Below are 16,950 nucleotides of genomic sequence, written 5' to 3'. Positions count from 1 at the left end.
TCTCTCTCTCTCTCTCTCTCTCCTCTCTCTCTCTCTCTCTCTCTCTATATATATATATATAGCGTAAATGTCAGTCCCAGTATACACAAATATGAGTTATTTTTTTAGACACAAATGTATGTTTGTATGTCAGAGACAGAAGCAGCAGTTAGAGAGAAGGGTTCTGACAGTGAAATGTTTTTAAATGTTTTTGCACCGGCGAGTGCTGCAGAGCTGCGTTTCGCTCCGAACAGAAGGGGCGCAAGTGGAGGATTTCAGGCAGTAGTGTGGCAACCCGCTTGGGTCCTCAGAGCGAATGCAACATGGCTGTCTCCATGGTGAAGTTCTTGAGACCCTGGAGTCCTGGGTAACGAAGATCAATATTATTCTGTGACTTATATATATATATAATAAATTATAGTCCTATATATATAATATATATATAATAGATATAATATATATATATATAATATCTGCCTAATAAGTAGCCGTATTAAAAGCGACTGGGATGATGTTTATTGGGTGGCACTGTTGCTTTTAAAATGTGTTGTGTGTTGACTCTACGCACCCACATACACGGTAAGGTCATGTATTAAAAAACAAAGACGCTTAAAAACAACACTTTAGTTATCAACAGTGGAGATGTATTGAGTTAAGTAATATATCAGGGATGGGAATACGACTCCTGTTGCATAGCGGTATTACCTACTCCAGGTTTTACTACGAGCTTGATATATAGGTAACAAGCTCGGGGATGTCTACTCGAGGTAAAACCGGCAGTGGAGCAAACTGCTACGCAACGGGAGTCTTATCACCACCCTGCTGTGTATGTGGGCTTTGTGATCGAGTGTGCAATGCAGTGGATTTAGGAGATCTCGTTACCGGACTGTGCGAGTGATTGTGTTCTAGGGTTCTGCCGGTGAGGTGGACCAGGTACAACCCCTATTACCTGGAACCCGAGCCCGCTAAGGAGGTGTATCGCATCCCCGTCGCGGAGCTCACGGACGAGCAGAAGGCGGCACAGGAGCTGAAAGCCGTGCGACCCATTAAGGCGGCCCCGCCGGGTCTCACCAGCTCGATATTCAGCGACCCCACAGTCAGGTGCGGAACATTCACCCCTATACCTTAAATATATTAATTAATGTAGGGTTTTTTTAAAAAAATGTATTTAGTGGGTTTGATTCCAGTGCTCCCTGCTTTGTAACCAGTTACTGTGGCTTGAGAACTGACTGGGTTCATTATTACGGAGGAACCCATTCATAGCAGTGCACCCCTTGGGGTCGATGTGTGTTTTATATGTTTTGTTTCCAAGTCACAATTTCTTTTCTGCCCACAGTAAATTCGTTAATATGATGATGCAAGATGGGGATAAAGTGCTGGCCAAATCCATTATCACACAGGTAAACCTGTTCTTCCCACTGGGGGAGGAGGGCAGGCAGTTACTTAGTGATAGCCACTGCAGGACAGTGCATTCCTTTAACCTTGATGGGACTGTTTGATCTGAAACATCATTACTCCACTGGGATGCACAGTACTTTGAGGTTCACACACGTATAGAACTGCAGTCTACTGTTGTCACCTGCTGTTGCACTCTCTTGCATATCCCAGTATGACTGCTACATGTACAACTAAACATGGTTTATTTAGATTTCCAGAAAGCTTTTGACAGAGTCCCGCATAAACGATTAATTCTCAAACTGAACGCAGTAGGGATTCAAGGAAATGCATGCACTTGGATTAGAGTGGTTAACATGTAGAAAGTACTGATCAGAGGAGAAACCTCAAAATGGAGCGAGGTGACCAGTGGAGTACCACAGGGATCAGTATTGGGTCCTCTGCTATTCCTAATCTACATTAATGATTTAGATTCTGGTATACTAAGCAAACTTGTTAAATTTACAGATGACACAAAAAAAGGAGTGGCAAGCACTTGCAGCAGTAAAGGTCATTCAAAATGATCTAGACAGCATTCAGAACTGGGCAGGCACATGGCAAATGACATTTAATAGAGAAAAGTGTAAGGTACTGCACGCAGGCTATACAAATGTGCATTATAAACATATGGAAGATACAGTAATTGAAGAAGGAATCTATGAAAAAGACGTAGGCGTTTGTCTTTATCTAGACAATGTAGGGAAGCTATAAAAAGACCAACAAAATGCTTGGATACTTGGTGAAAAATGTTGAATTCAGACCAAGGGAAGTAATGTTAAAACTGTACAGTCAGCATTAGTAAGACCTCATCTAGAATATTGTGTTCAGTTCTGGTCACCTTGCTACAAAATGGATACCGCTGCTCTAGAAAGAGTGCAAAGTAGAGCGACCAGAATTATTCCGGGTTTAAAAGGCATGTCATATGCAGACAGGCTTAAAGAATTTAATCTGTTCAGTCTTGAACAAAGAAGACTAAGCAGTGATCTGATTCAAGCATTTAAAATCCTAAATGGTATTGACAATGTTGACCCAGCTGGCTTTTCTGACCTGAAAAAAGAAACAAGGACCAGGGGTCACAAATGGAGATTAAACAAAGGGGCATTCAGAACAGAAAATAGGAGGCACTGAAATCAACTCCCCAGTAATGTTGTTGAAGCGGACACCCTGGGATCCTTCAAGAAGCTGCTTGATGAGATTTTGGGATCAATAAGCTACTAACAACCAAATGAGTAAGATGGTCTGAATGGCCTCCTCGTTTTTAAACTTTCTTATGTTATCTTCATCAACTGCCACAGTCATTGACATCATTCACTTTCCAAATGTTGTTTTTTTATTCACCTAGACATTTGAAAGCATGAAGAGGAAGCAGGTGGAGAAGTATCACAAAGCCCCAGCAACAGAGAAGGAGGCGATTGAGTGTAACCCATACACTATCTTCCACCAGGCTCTGCAGAACTGCAAGCCTGTAATCGGTCTGATCAGCATTCAGAAAGGAGGCAAATACTACCAGGTAGGCGGATCCTGAAGTTGCAATTAGAGGATGCCTGTCTGTCCAGTGGCTTGCTTAACCTTTCCTTAACGGAAATTCAGTCTTGAAGGAGTTTTCATTTCTGTCCATTTGACTAAAGCCTGCTGCAGCAGCACTGACCTGCATAGTATATTTGAGGGGTGTCCTGGGAAAGCTTGATAATCCACATTTAAGTGTTCTTTAGATAACCTTTACTTGCTTCATTTTAACCTCCTTAAGGTAATAAGGAATTGAGCGCTCGTTATTCAGACTGTTTCTTCATAAAGTACATTTGAGAGCGACTCGTATCACAAGGAGGAAACTGACCATGTGGATCCAGATCCAGCCTGTCAGGACATTTTAAACCCTGTTTAGTGCATCTCATTGCAAAAATAAGAAAGTTGGGGTCATTTCTATTTGTGGGAGACATATGTGCCTTGTACCTTAAAGGGTTAACAACCAAATAATATTTTTGGGAAAACTGAAATGTTTGTGGATTAAAGTTTATGCACCATGTGTTATACATGTTCCAAAATACATTGCTAATATTAGATATGCTTGAGTCTGAAATTGAGGGTTGTCAAGTATTTCCAGGACAGCTCTAATTTGCAGTGTCTGTAATACCAAGTTATTTCAAAGCCATATTCGTACTGTAGCGGAGTGAATCTGCACGCTGCAGGAGCTGGTTTTGATGCAGAGTTCTGTTCGGTTACAGGTTCCCACACCGCTGACTGACAGCAGGCGACGCTTCCTGGCAATGAAATGGTTGATCACGGAGTGCCGGGACAATAAGCATCGCCGCACCCACATGTACGAGAAGCTGTCCCAGGAGCTGCTGGCAGCCTTCATCAACGAGGGCAACGTGATCAAGAGGAAGCACGACTTGCACAAGATGGCAGAGGCCAACAGGGCCTTCGCACACTACCGCTGGTGGTAGAGCCTCCAGAACAATCAGACGGGAACAGTGCTTACCTTAAAGGAGAGGAACTGTAACAAACTGTCACGCCTTCATCAGATCTGGAATCTGCCGTCAGTTTGACTTTTGACTTCCCGCAGCGGATCAGGTGGATGTTTCCATTGTGTCTTAGAGAGATGTCACCAACGCAACCTTTTTTGATTTTTACTGCTCTTTGTCTGTTTGGCGGCTGCTGGTTCTGTAGGTCAGCCCTAGCGCCTTTTCTGTCTGGAGCAGTTAGCAGGTGTTTATTTCTGTTTGCACTGTGTCTTCCAAGTGCAAACAAGTAAGCGCCCTGTGGTGGAGCTGTGTTATTGCACACCTGCAGAGGTTACAGTGAAGTGTATGGCTGAAGTGCAGAGGTTACAGTGCAATTCAGATTGGAATATTTCTTTGAAGAAAACAAAGTTTACTGCTGTCTTTACCATGCATGAAGCATATAGTGTGTTTTGTTCTTGTTAATTACCTGATCTGGACCAGGGGTTTAATTGCAGTCAATTTGAGTGAAAAGAACTGAACCAAAACAAAGCGCTCCAGATAGTAGGTTTGCTGAGCCTCTTTTCTAAGTGGGTAAGAATATAATGCCCACTTTAGTTCCACCACTTGGCAACTCTCTCTATTAAAACTACTTTGTTGTCTCACAAAAATAATCATTCAGTAGTTGGAATCTATTCAATTAATTTCCAGTCCTGGATTGAACAGCCCCTTCATAATTCCCTCCCAGGGCAGAAAGAAGCATGTTCTTGGCTTGGGGAATGCTCAGATTCTCAAAGGGACTTTTGTTTCCTTAAGTGAATGTGGGTCAGTTTATACAGTCCTGCACTGCACCAGTGGGGAATGCAGACAGCAATGCAAACATAAGGTAGCAATTTCACATGCTGTAAAAGTGTTTTTTTTTAATTATATATACCTTAATTATTAAAGATTAAGTTCTACACAACATGTTGTTTTGTTCTTATTTGTGATGCATGTTAACAAACATACTGCACTTATGAAAGAGTCTTTTCAAGTAAGTTCAAACCAACAGAAGCACCAAATTTGAACCATTTTATTTTCATATGCATCAAATAAAAAATCCTCAATGCATCAAATCCTCCACCCCATTTCTACAGCCTAAATTCAGTCTTGGAACAGAAAAAAAAAAAAAAAAACATTTACTGTTTATGTTCTTATGAAAGCAAATCAATTATTAATATTAGCAATCTTATTGCTTCCCCTTTATTCAATATGAACTATGAACCCTGGAACCTATTAGCCTATGCAGATTGACCCCTCATACTGGACACAGCATACCAGATGCTCTTTAACTTGCATTAGCACAGAAGACATTAGGATGCTACAGGAGTGATAACCAAAGTTCTGAAACCCACGGCTTCCCTTTTATTAGCAGAAGCATCACTCTCATTGGTTGGTGTTCCTGTATTGAATGAACTGAGAACAAGCAGGTAGTTTAACCACAGCACTAGAGATCAACATTGCTACAGCTTGCTGGCACCTGATACATTTCTTTGCTTTAGTTCAAACTCACTTGGATGGTTGAGCTACAGTCCAACCCAGAGCAGAGTTCAAATTAAAGTAAAAAAACAACGGAGAATGTTTTTCAGGAAGGGGATGGGCCCCAGATAATGTTCATACTATTGAAAAAGGTAAGATAATTGCTTTCAAAGCTTTGGTTATCCCTCAAATGCACACCACACTGCAAGACAAAAAAAAACTGTGTCTGCCAGCTTCGGGAGTCCTAAACACACACAATTCAGTATTTAGTTCAATGACCAGGCAGCACGGTTAGGCTAATATATACTGAGCATCAAAAGAAACATCACTTACAACACATTTATTTTTGAAATGTTCTTTTTAATCACTCGATCATTCATCCTTGATCATGACACGCTTGAGTGACTGTGACTGAAGCACATGCACTTAATCACCTGATTAGTGAGACAGTTGATTGGACACTGGATATGGAGTGAGTTCAGCTGTTGAATGAAACCTGGTGCACAGAAAGTGTCGCAGATGTACTGCTTGTATTGCTTCCAACACTGGCCACACGCTACTAGCCTGTGACTTTCACAGTATCCCCCGGTCGCTCCATAACTTCATCAGCACAATAAAAAGTCACTGCACCTGCTCTAAAACAGAGTTTGTCATTTTTCGATCCCATTTAGTGAATTTTATATAAATATAAGTGATAAGTTTCTTTTGATGCTCAAATATAAGGGATTAGTTTATTTTGATGCTCAGTGTGTGTGTGTGTGTGTATAGTATATATAAATAAATTGTATATATATAAAAAATGTATTTATATATACACACACACATATATATATATATATATGTATTTCATACCTTGTGACCTATTTAATCTCATGCATGAGAAAACATCTCAAAATCCTTAATGACAAAAAGAAAGGTGAATTTTGCCCCTCTGTTTTCCCAAACCCTGAACACTGCGTTCTTAAAGGCGATGCACACAATCAAGCGATTGGCAGCTACAGTTTACCGTTTACAGTTTTCATCCTGGGCAATGGCCTTTGCTGAGGCAATGTCTTTTAAAGGCAAGAAATAGAAAGAGAGAGCAATGGTAGTAAAACCAGCTTTCATTTCGTGCAGTTTTGCTCAGTAATGTTCTAGGAATGATTTAAAAGGAACTGGAAATTGATTTTAAAATGGAACTGAAAAGCAGGAACTGACCCTCGCCCTGATCCTGGATTAGCACGACCTGGGTGTGAAGTTGATAATGGAAACAACATGGTAACAACATTTCTTCCAACTCCAATCAACAAGAATTCTTTACATTACATTATGTTTTTTTTTTTTTTTTCAGCACCAGAAAGTGGTTCAGCCCTGGCTTAATGAATCAACTTCTGTATCAAAAACAGTGTAGAAAAGTTATAAAAAGAAAAAAAAAAAATCCAGATTAGCCTACTCCTAGATCTGTGTATTGCAACCAATCACATCCCAAAACAGGTACATGAACAGAGAATGTGATGTGGAAACAGCACCCCCTTCTGTCAGCATGTGTAAAGCAACCATGACGTGAGACCATCACTGCACGGGGCATGGACAGACCTGTCAAACTGCAACCGGGGCTGTTACGAAACTAAACAACCCCCCACCCATCAAAAAAGGAAGGCAAACCTGTGATTAAAGATCTGCTGGACCCATGCACGCACAGTGAAGCCTGCAGCACAACTAAAGTGATCTGTTTGGTTTGACTCAGCTGGTGCTCAGCAGTCACAGTGATGCACTCTGGGGTTTTCTGTAGGGTTAGAGGCGTCAGGAGTCAATCCTGTTGGGGCTGGTTTGAAAAATCTAAGACTGTGTAATCTAGAGAAGTGTGCACACTTTACATATCTGAAAAGCATACACTTCATGTTGTATCTGTTCAAGCTGACAGTATACCTGCAGCTGTGAACTAAGTTTAAGGATGAGAGCCACTGAATCTTGCTGAATGATTACATTACTGAGCAGTATTTTAACATCTTGGAACTTCATTTAGTGGCCAAAAACCAACTCCTTTACACACCTGATACTGCACTTAGGTGCAACTAGAAGCCAATAGGCATTCGCCAAAATGTGTGCGTGCTTCACTGTAGTGGATTGTAGTTGTATCTAGCTGGTCTGCTCTCTGCTAAGATCTCTTTCCCCGACCCTTGCCCCACTGTGATATCTGCCATCTCTAACCCCTGCCCTGCTCCTGTCCCTCCTCAGTCCACGAGCTCACTGTAGTAGTATTTCTGTCCCGTGTCACTGAGCCGCCAGCCCCCCGCCCTGAACTCCAGGATCTCCAGCAGCAGGAGGCGTGCCAGCGAGCTGAGCCCCTCCTGCAGCAGGAAGCCATCCCGCAGCAAGAAGAACAGGTCGTCCATACGCTGCACGTCCATCTTCTCCAGCTGGTCCCCGATCCGGTGCAGCTGTAGCACCAGGCAGTCCACCTGCAACACAACCATGCATGAAACATTGAAAAAAGCTGGAAAAAAGCAAACATTTGAAGTAGTTTTGGACACAATTACATATAAATATATGTTTTTTCTATTGCTTTATTAATGGGGGAAAAAAATGACATCCCCATATAAGGTCATCGTGCATTTGCATCTTACATATGTCATAAGGGTGAAACATTTTCAAAGCATTAAGCATTTTGAATTGTTCAAAGCAAAACTGAGACCCTCCTCCTCCTCCTCCTCCTCACCTCCTCCTCGTTCTGCAGCGAGTCCGCCTGGCCCAGTCTGAAGAGACAATCATACACAGGGTGGACCAGCGCCACCATGGGCATGTTGTTCACCTGGAACCCAATAACAACACGGCTGTCACCCCCTCTGGGGTTCTGTTCTGTGCTGTCACACTGCAGGCTACCTTTTCAAATGGAATCATTTCATTTTACATTACAACGGTACAGGTTTTACATATACAAATTGTAAAAGTAAAATTTAAGTTACAAAAATAAAAGCACACTTAAATGGATCCTCTTGTTAGTAATTTGAGTACTGTACTTGCAAGGATGTGTGCAGCGAATGCATAGCTGTTAAGGTCTCACAAACCCAGCTGTCTTGTTTAGCAAGTTCAGTTAGGCTGCTTGAAATTTCGGGAAAACATTTTTTATGTGCAAAATAAGCAGAGAAGCTGAAATAAGCTGTCTGAAGTGGGGTAACGGCAGCGACACCTTGAGGTAGTCGAAGACATTGCAGATGAAGGTGACGTAGCAGACCCACTCCTGCAAGGACCTGCTCCGAGTCTCCTCCCGGTTCTTGAACTCCTGCTGCAGCCGGTTCAGGAGGCTCCTCCGGAACATGTTGGAGCCGCTCTGCTTGGTCTCTGCCTGCGAGGGGAGCCGGGAAACAACAAGCGTTACAGCTCTGTGCCTCGGCTCCCAGGAACAGAGACGGCAAGGAGAGGGTCTGGAGGCATTACCTGAACGATGGTGAAGCAGATCCGACCGGCTTCTTTACTGAACACCTGGTCCTTCAGCGACTGATCCACAATCACTGTGGCCACCTTCTCCAGGTCCACCGCACCTGGCTCTACAGAGGAGGGATCGGTACCAAAACACACCGGGATCAGCCATCGATCAGTACCAAAACACACCGGGATCAGCCAGTGATCAGTACCAAAACACACCGGGATCAGCCAGCGATCAGCACCAAAACACACCGGGATCAGCCAGCGATCAGCACCAAAGCACACCGGGATCAGCCAGCGATCAGCCAGCGATCAGTACCAAAACACACAGGGATCAGCCAACGATAAGAAAACCAGAAGCCCCTGCAGCTCTCCAGGACTGGGCTGGGAGACTCCTGGTCTAGACACACAGGTTTCGAATATGAGAGAATGCAGGTACACACATACGGCAACACTGAACTGAAAAGCAGTCTGACCAAGCTGACCTTTCAGCGCCGTTTTTAGCAGCTGCTGTGTTTCCGCATCAAAGGACTGGATCTTGTACTCCTCCTTGTTTGAATTCTCCATGGTTTACACACACACGCACTCTCCTCCTGCAGGGAGGGTAATAGCACCGTAAACTGGAACCACCTGAAAAACAAAAGAACAAAAATTATAAAAGATTTGTTTGTTTAGTTATGCATTTATTTGCTTGTGCAAGTGCAGCTTTCTTTGCAAAAACCTGTGTGCGCGCGCACACACACACACACACACACACACACACACACACACACACTAAGGGTGGCATTCACATCATGGCAAAAATATTTCACTCTGCTGGGAAACAGGTCTGGGAACTGCACTGTCATCAACTGCACCAACCCTGTCACTCCCCAGGTCAAACAGGAAGCCTTTCATAGGGGTATTACAGAGGATTACCAGGATATCACGATGAGATTACATTATCACCAATGCTGGGTATACAAATCCAACATTCAATGCAGCGTTCACATGTTTTCATTCAAAAGCATGAATGCATGCCATTAAAAATAATTTACAGTAATAAATCTTGATTTTTTAAAAAAATCAAAAGGTTGTGGCTTTGACTCCCCCCTGGTGTGCATTGCAGTGAGATGGTGAATGTGCTTTGAAAAAGAAACATTTTTTCCCCATATATGTATAATGCGATACAAAAAAGTTTATTATATCATAATTATAGTGTTCCTAAAAGTTTTCTTCAGCTCCAGAGGTAGCCTGCACTGATCCAGGCGTTGGCTTGACAAAACTGCCGTACATATAACTAACAGCCTGTCTGCGCATGCGTTCCAATTTGCATTTAGTTTTTTATTCTAAAAAGCAGTTTTTTGTTTTTTTTAGTTATCTTTTAATTTTAATAATTCGTGTAGTAATGCTTTTAGGTCTGCACATTTGCAGAATGACAAGAACACCTAACCTGCGTTAATAATATTTAGCTACACAAACAATATAGCACGTTCTGATTTATGTTATTATTATTATTATTATTATTATTATTATTATTATTTTACAATGTCTGCAGAGTGCCCTACTGCCCGCAACTTTGCTGTAGCAATTCATAATGTGGTTAATTCAACTAAGCCTTACGCCTTTGATTTGATTTTCACGTTTTATTTGAGAAAAGTAAAAAAGGTTTGTGCAGTATTTACAGTAATCGCATTATTATTGAATGGGGTAGCGGAGTATTTCACCTCCCTCTCAAACTACAGAAGCAGACTCAGCCGATCCAGTGCCAGTGAGCAATCGATTAGCATTCCCGCGCATTTGTGTTTTTGCAAATGCAACCGGAGTAAAACCGAACCTAGCATTTAGAAATCCATTAAAAACTAACACACAATGACACGATGCACACAAACTGTAAACTAAACTGAATTATTTAGAAAACAAACAACCACGCCAGCCCATAAAAAAAAATAACAATGAAACCCAAAACCTTTAAAATAAAGAAAATAAAAAAAAAGGCGTGTCGCTTACTTTATAATCTCAGCTCAAGGTGAAGAAACTGTTTACATACGAGACTCTTCCTCCTCGCTTTGCTGGGTCACTTCCTCGTGTTCTCGTTTAAATGTCCGGGGTCCGTCAGCTGCACAGCATCGCCTCCTACTGTTCGAATCGCGCACTGCAGCTTCTGAGCATCGCTGTTTGCAAGGTCCGTTCATTAACTCCTTCATGGACGACGAATTTAGGGGGCAAAAAAAACTCTCTTCTCGTCTTTATATTGGGACATGGAAGACTCAAATTCATGACGACCTCATATGAGGATGACCCCCCTCCCATAAAAGCAATGGAAACAAATTTATGATCGACCCAATTTTTTTAGCTATTTAAAATTAAAAAAAAGAAATAAAAAATCATAGAAAAAATGATATTTTTTTTTAGTCACTAATTATTAAACAAACAGCTTAACAACCCGTGTGTGTGTTCATCGTGCCATCCCCAAATAAAAACAGCCCAATTCACGTTCTGTGCACATGTTCATCTTCACGCAAAGCCTAGAGATGCAGCTACATTACCTCTACACACACATGCTATTACTGGGTTAACTGGGTGAACTGTAAATACCCAGGAGACCGCAAGAGCTGCAGGTGACTCTGGTGGGTAACAGGCAAGTCATCCTGCAGTGTAAAGTGCTGTGCTCCCCTCCCCTCCCTCTTTCTGACAGAAAGTCATCGACATAGAGAAGTCAGAAGTAAAATATTTAATGTTTTTCATCCTTTTCAAAATACAGCCGGTTACAGTTACACAGAGCAGTAATGCAGTACATTGAGACATTGTAACACAGCAACGTTCTGCAAAAGGTTGCATCCTTTAGTGGAAACAAATCTAAACAGTGGCCCCCAACTCATCAGGTACACAGAGTAAGGATCATCTTAATGTCTGTCCTATATAATATTATATTCTGTAGTTGTGTTTTATCCTGCTATATTTCACTGCCAGTTTTAGCGCTGTTATCTTCTCCTATGATAAGATAGTAGTACCCAGGAGGGGTCAGCAGAGGTATGTGTGCGTGATTCAGTTTCCCCTCACTACATTCTTTTCTCCCAGCAAACATCAACAGTCATAATAATATAATATATTTATATAGCACCTTTCAGTGGTCCACTATCACAAAGCGCGTTACAGAGGTAGGCTGTGAACTGTGCATTATATGCAGAGTCACTTACAATAGGACAATGATTTAACATCTCATCTGCAGGACGGAGCACAAGGAGGTGAAGTGACTTGCTCAGGGTTGCACACAGTGAGTCAGTTAGAGGTGGGATTTGAACCAGTGACCTTCTGGTTACAAGCCCTGGACTTTAACCACCAGACCACACTGCCACCTATTGTATTGAACTTACTTCTGGTCATTCCACTGTACTGGGGACTGCGATCCAGACAGAAAATATAAAAATGTTCTAAAAATGTTTAAATTAATACATCATTTATGTTAACTTAGAAGCTCCCGAGGAGTACAGAAGTTTTCTGTCGCTAGTTCTGAGGCATGTTTATCTTGGCACTGCAGTAAATACTGAGCAAACCTGGCCCTTGCATCACAAGAACTGGCAATACCATTTAAACGAGACAGGGCAGGTCCACCTAGGTGACTGATGGAAGAGTATTAGTGCTGTTGAGAGAGACAGGACAGGTTCAAGTCATGTCCCTGACAGCAGGCTCCTGCCATGCCTGTGGTTGAGGTCCCATGTCCCAGAGAGTCTCCCTCTCACCAGGAGCTTAACCAAGAACCACGAAAGAGTCTGAATACTCCAGCGCTCTAGTGCAGAATATGAATGAGGCACTTTCGCCAGGCAGATGTCAGTGGTGTGCAGTGCGGCTCAGTGCGTCTCTCTCCGTCTTGCAGCTAATCGTGCATCTCTGTGCTTTACTTCAGGCTCAGCAGGGTGTTGCAGAAGAAATCGTAGCAGAAGAAGATGAATCCCGTGGAGACAGCCGCCTTGAGCAAGCTGGGCGACAGACCCTTAAAATATCCTCTCGCCCCTTCGTCCTGGCCGATCTTCACAATGCAGTCTAGAAACCCCTGGTAAGAGCGCACCTGTACACACACACAAAGGCGCTTACTGTGTTGAGGAAATGCCACTACTGTACAGGACGTTTATCACACGCCCGGTATGGCGAGGTTACACAATGGCACAAAGTGTATTGCTTCTGTTCGAATTTGCCTGAATGAAGTCTGTTAAAGCAGCATACTAGTTTCTAAAAAACAAACAAACAATGTGGGCTAGATTCTCTAAGCTATTTACTCCAATTTTTCACATAAACAAAAACAACTTAAGACAGCTTACAGTCCCCTAAATGAAAAGTCTGAGTTGTGTATTTCTTAACTTTACACAATGTTCATTGAGAATAAATGCACGAAAGACATTTGTGAATTAAACCCAGCGTGTTCTGTGTCTGAAGGGCTGATGGCAGTCAGTCCGATTCTTACCTGTCCGAAGGGGGTCCGCGCCTGTTCGAAGCCCCCCACTTGCAGCCTCTTCTTGAACAGGTCGAAGGGGTAGGTGATGGTCTTGCTGAGAACCCCGGCACAGCTCCCACTCACCAGGTTTCTAACATTACCTGGATACAGGAAAGCAACGAAACCGCAGAGAGGTTTACACCTGGCATAGAAACGCCGGGCTTGACGACCCAGCAAAGCAGCACAACAACGCGTAACAACTGCTTAAATACCAGTTTCACAGCTTTCCTATGATTGTTTTTTTTTTTTTTTAATTTGTTACCATGCATTCACATATCTCTGTGCTTCCCCATGCTTGAACACACTTTGCAATGCTTGTACCATGGTACACTTCTTGAAATGATGCTCAGTTCACTTACTTGGGTGCTCATGATAATTATTATGTATTTATTTCACAACAAAGCAGAGGGTGGTTTTGACTTCAGGTTTCTGCAACACATCTCCCCACCTTTTGTGTCTGGGTCTGCAGGAATGGCCCACAGGTAAACCTTCTTGAATATGTTGTAGAAGTAGAACTGCAGTCCAGCGTAGGGGAAGACAGCGATCGTGGTGGGGGTCAAGCCACGGTAAAACGCCAGGGGGCCTTCCGTCCGGTACATGGTGGCCACTGCATGCCTTAGATTCCGGTATACCTAAAACAAAAGAAAGTTATTCAAACTGTTAGAGCTGCAATCAGAAACACGTTTTGTAACTGAATATCACAAGTAATAAATCGATGCACTGAGAGCATTTGATTACTAAAATGAAAAAATAAAACAAAAAAAAAATAGATCTATAGATATGAAGACTCTTAACAAGATCCTTCATGCATTTGAAGGCATTTTGCACTAGACATTGTGACACTTCTCAACAACACATTACAGGATAGAGAGCTACACAAGGTGAATGTTTAATTGAGGCTCTCAAACGAAAACCCATGGCAATCGATAACAATGCATTACATCAATTGCGTCTCTCGTCTCCCTGAGAGCAGCCAGCCTTACCTTGGGCTCCCCCTGGGCAGCGAAGCGGGTGCGTAGGGTGTCCAGCGGCTGGCAGGCCATGCTGGCGTTGCAGGCAGCGATGCCCCCGCACACGAAGTGCACCGCGGCATTCCTGCTGTCATAGGGGGTGCTGGTGTGGACAAACTTAGTCAGCATCTCAAAACTGACGAACTGGAAGAGCAAGAGAATGAACAGCAGCACTCAGCAACTCACACAAGCCTAACCACGCCTGTTACACACTTCCCCTGGCTAGCCATTCTGGGAACAGAGACATGAGGTCAGATTCAGGAAAGTCTCACAATGTGTTTGCACATTTTTTGTTAATCCCTTAAGGCACACAAGGAATTGAGCGGCTGTTTGAAATACATTTAAAGGGTGACCGAAGTATCACAAGGAGGAAACTGACAATTTGGACGACCAGATCCAAACTTTCAGTAAATCTGAAACCCTGACTCGTGCACCTCATTGCAAAAGTAAGAACGGCAGCACCATTTTTATTTGTGGGGGGGACACATATGCCCCTTGTACCTTGGAGGGTTAAAAGGAAAAAAAAAATCAAAGTGTTAATGTAAAAAAAAAAAAAACTAGTTGCAACAACTCTGACTGTTGAGACTTACTGGAAGTGAACCCTTCTCAGCTGCTGGCTGCTTGTTTTGCTGCGTTTACCAGTCTTTCACATAAGAGTCTTTTCACATAAGAAAAGTGCTAAGTGACCTAAAAGCAGTGCAGGCAGCAGCAATGGGAGAACCTACCTGCGCAGCTCTGAAGGTGACAGGCAGCAGCAGGAGGGCAGTGTGGGGGAGGGAATGGGATAATGTACCTGCACAGCTCTGAATGCGATATACAGCAGCTGGAGGGCAGTGTGGGTTTGGGAATGGGAGAATGTACCTGTGCAACTCTGAAGGTGACAGGTAGCAGCTGGAGGGCAGTGTGGGGGAGGGAATGGGAGAATGTACCTGCACAGCTCCGAATGCGATATACAGCAGCTGGGCCGGGAGGTGTCCCTTCCAGAAAGCCGGCAGTCCCTCCTCAGCAAGGATGCATCGACAGCCCTGCCAGATACCATGATACTTGGCCCGCGGGTTTTTAACAGAAAGCTGCTCAATCTGAAGCTGGGGATAGGAAAAGGCAATGCATTAATTAATATGTTTACTGGACAGTATACATATTTGAAGAATGACATCCTGCTGCAAATTTAGAAGGACGAAAATGGTTTTTCTTTTTTATATGTTGCCCATCTGAGACTGGGTGTGCCAAACTGACTCACCAGCCTGGCATTCAGGAAGCCATGCCGACTGCAATGATAACATCATGTCTTAATGAAAATGGATTCAGAATATTCAGTGGGGTGGAGAAACTAAGAAGCTGGCAAGACCACTGTACAGCATATTGCGTGGCTGTACTAGTTCAAATGCTTTATCTCATGTTCTGTACAAAACCTTTGCATTGGAGAAGAACCAGTCTGTAAAAAGCAAAGGCTGCTCTGGTCTAAACACTCACGATGATCATCTAGAATATCCCTACTTACTCATTTACAACGAAGTCAGCAAGCTCAAAAACATATAAATTGTATAACGCACAGGGAAATCAAACTCGCTGGAATAGGTGAAACCGCTATGCAACATGAGTACTATTTTGCATCCCTAAAGCAGAATACTGTGGATTAAATACCTGGAATCTGATTTTAATTAAATCGAGGGGACTAATTATGGCTCTTGTGACCATTCCCGCCACAGACCCCGCTGCTGCGATCTCCGTGGAGGAGAGAACAGGGCCCTCTCTTCTGGGGTCAAAACCAACCATTCTGCAGCAGCCCTGCGCGTTCCTGCAAGGGGACAGCAAACAACACAGGCTTACACTGAAGGGACAGCAGCGGTCATGCAAACAACACAGGCTTACACTGAAGGGACAGCAGCGGTCATGCAAACAACACAGGCTTACACTGAAGGGACAGCAGCGGTCATGCAAACAACACAGGCTTACACTGAAGGGACAGCAGCGGTCATGCAAACAACACAGGCTTACACTGAAGGGACAGCAGCGGTCATGCAAACAACACAGGCTTACACTGAAGGGACAGCAGCGGTCATGCAAACAACACAGGCTTACACTGAAGGGACAGCAGCGGTCATGCAAACAACACAGGCTTACACTGAAGGGACAGCAGCAGTCATGGCCCTTACTGTAATATAATTACAAAACGTGTTCATGTAGATTGTTAACTCACCGATACACCTTGACTGTATTACATAAGAGCGTTAAAAGAAAAAAAGGAAAATTAAAACCGTAGATAAAGGCATGAATTAAAATCTCTCAGCGTTGAAATTAATGCTGCATTATTTATTTATTAAACAGAAAAATGCCTTTTAAAAAAAACTCCGTCCGCTTCCTCAAGTAGCTGTCACGCCCAAATCCCGCCTCCCAGCTGATTGGCATCGCCGTTCCACTGTCCAATCACAAGGCAAAGCAGAAGGGCTCGCTCCACCAAGGGCGGATCTTGTGTGCAAGGTCGTTTTAATCACGAAGCACGCATGCGGGACCCTTCCTTTAGGGATTCTGGTATATGTAGTTTTTACACTAATCTAACTATACAAAGCTACGTTCTCAATGATTTCCCGTCCCCCATAGATTTGGGCTTCATTAAATTTTATTTTATCCAGCTAAGCTATGGGACACGTTGGGGACTACTTTAAAGTTTATTTATTTTTCATTTGGCACTTTA

At 43.1% G+C, this 16,950-nt stretch overlaps 3 protein-coding genes across 6 annotated transcripts; 1 reads left to right on the top strand and 2 right to left on the bottom strand.

The window, feature by feature from the left end:
- Positions 1-272: 272 nt before the first annotated feature.
- On the top strand, positions 273-4,809 carry LOC121295868 (28S ribosomal protein S7, mitochondrial-like). Its single transcript, XM_041220984.1, has 5 exons — positions 273-346; positions 889-1,080; positions 1,316-1,379; positions 2,756-2,923; positions 3,636-4,809. The coding sequence occupies exons 1-5, from the start codon at positions 303-305 to the stop codon at positions 3,855-3,857; spliced, it is 690 nt and encodes a 229-aa protein (XP_041076918.1). The 5' UTR covers positions 273-302; the 3' UTR covers positions 3,858-4,809.
- A 1,385-nt stretch (positions 4,810-6,194) lies between these two features.
- On the bottom strand, positions 6,195-10,848 carry LOC121295869 (MIF4G domain-containing protein B). Its single transcript, XM_041220985.1, has 6 exons — positions 10,764-10,848; positions 9,260-9,404; positions 8,787-8,896; positions 8,539-8,694; positions 8,068-8,160; positions 6,195-7,810 (listed from the first exon to the last, which is right to left on the bottom strand). The coding sequence occupies exons 2-6, from the start codon at positions 9,339-9,341 to the stop codon at positions 7,583-7,585; spliced, it is 669 nt and encodes a 222-aa protein (XP_041076919.1). The 5' UTR covers positions 9,342-9,404; positions 10,764-10,848; the 3' UTR covers positions 6,195-7,582.
- Positions 10,849-12,036: 1,188 nt separating this feature from the next.
- LOC121295865 (mitochondrial thiamine pyrophosphate carrier-like) lies at positions 12,037-16,639 on the bottom strand. Of its 4 annotated transcripts, XM_041220974.1 has the most exons (7): positions 16,456-16,639; positions 15,900-16,053; positions 15,185-15,340; positions 14,229-14,399; positions 13,694-13,877; positions 13,216-13,346; positions 12,037-12,822 (listed from the first exon to the last, which is right to left on the bottom strand). In XM_041220974.1, the coding sequence occupies exons 2-7, from the start codon at positions 16,029-16,031 to the stop codon at positions 12,652-12,654; spliced, it is 945 nt and encodes a 314-aa protein (XP_041076908.1). In that variant the 5' UTR covers positions 16,032-16,053; positions 16,456-16,639; the 3' UTR covers positions 12,037-12,651. The 4 variants fall into 4 exon arrangements, with proteins under 4 accessions (XP_041076908.1, XP_041076911.1, XP_041076909.1 ...); XM_041220977.1 differs by lacking the exon at positions 15,900-16,053 and having other exon boundaries at positions 14,229-14,358; XM_041220975.1 differs by lacking the exon at positions 16,456-16,639 and having other exon boundaries at positions 15,900-16,439.
- Between the last annotated feature and the right edge of the window lie 311 nt (positions 16,640-16,950).

Source organism: Polyodon spathula, chromosome 20 (assembly GCF_017654505.1).
Source record: "Polyodon spathula isolate WHYD16114869_AA chromosome 20, ASM1765450v1, whole genome shotgun sequence".
Taxonomy (NCBI): Eukaryota; Metazoa; Chordata; class Actinopteri; order Acipenseriformes; family Polyodontidae; genus Polyodon; species Polyodon spathula.
The sequence above is the reverse complement of the archived record's forward strand: the minus strand, read 5'-3'. Positions and strand labels throughout refer to the sequence as shown.

Excerpts from the sequence above, each read along its gene's own strand:
- LOC121295865 (XM_041220974.1), bottom strand. The coding sequence starts at position 16,031 with ATGGTTGGTTTTGACCCCAGAAGAGAGGGCCCTGTTCTCTCCTCCACG. Across the intron at positions 14,400-15,184 it reads TCGCATTCGGAGCTGTGCAG|TTCGTCAGTTTTGAGATGCT; the intron begins GTACATTCTCCC and ends TTGCTCTTCCAG. Across the intron at positions 12,823-13,215 it reads CGCGGACCCCCTTCGGACAG|GTGCGCTCTTACCAGGGGTT; the intron begins GTAAGAATCGGA and ends GTGTGTGTACAG.
- LOC121295868 (XM_041220984.1), top strand. The coding sequence starts at position 303 with ATGGCTGTCTCCATGGTGAAGTTCTTGAGACCCTGGAGTCCTGG. Across the intron at positions 347-888 it reads TTGAGACCCTGGAGTCCTGG|GGTTCTGCCGGTGAGGTGGA; the intron begins GTAACGAAGATC and ends ATTGTGTTCTAG. Across the intron at positions 2,924-3,635 it reads AAGGAGGCAAATACTACCAG|GTTCCCACACCGCTGACTGA; the intron begins GTAGGCGGATCC and ends GTTCGGTTACAG.
- LOC121295869 (XM_041220985.1), bottom strand. The coding sequence starts at position 9,341 with ATGGAGAATTCAAACAAGGAGGAGTACAAGATCCAGTCCTTTGATGCG. Across the intron at positions 8,695-8,786 it reads TCTGCTTCACCATCGTTCAG|GCAGAGACCAAGCAGAGCGG; the intron begins GTAATGCCTCCA and ends CTCCCCTCGCAG. Across the intron at positions 7,811-8,067 it reads CGCTGCAGAACGAGGAGGAG|GTGGACTGCCTGGTGCTACA; the intron begins GTGAGGAGGAGG and ends GTTGTGTTGCAG.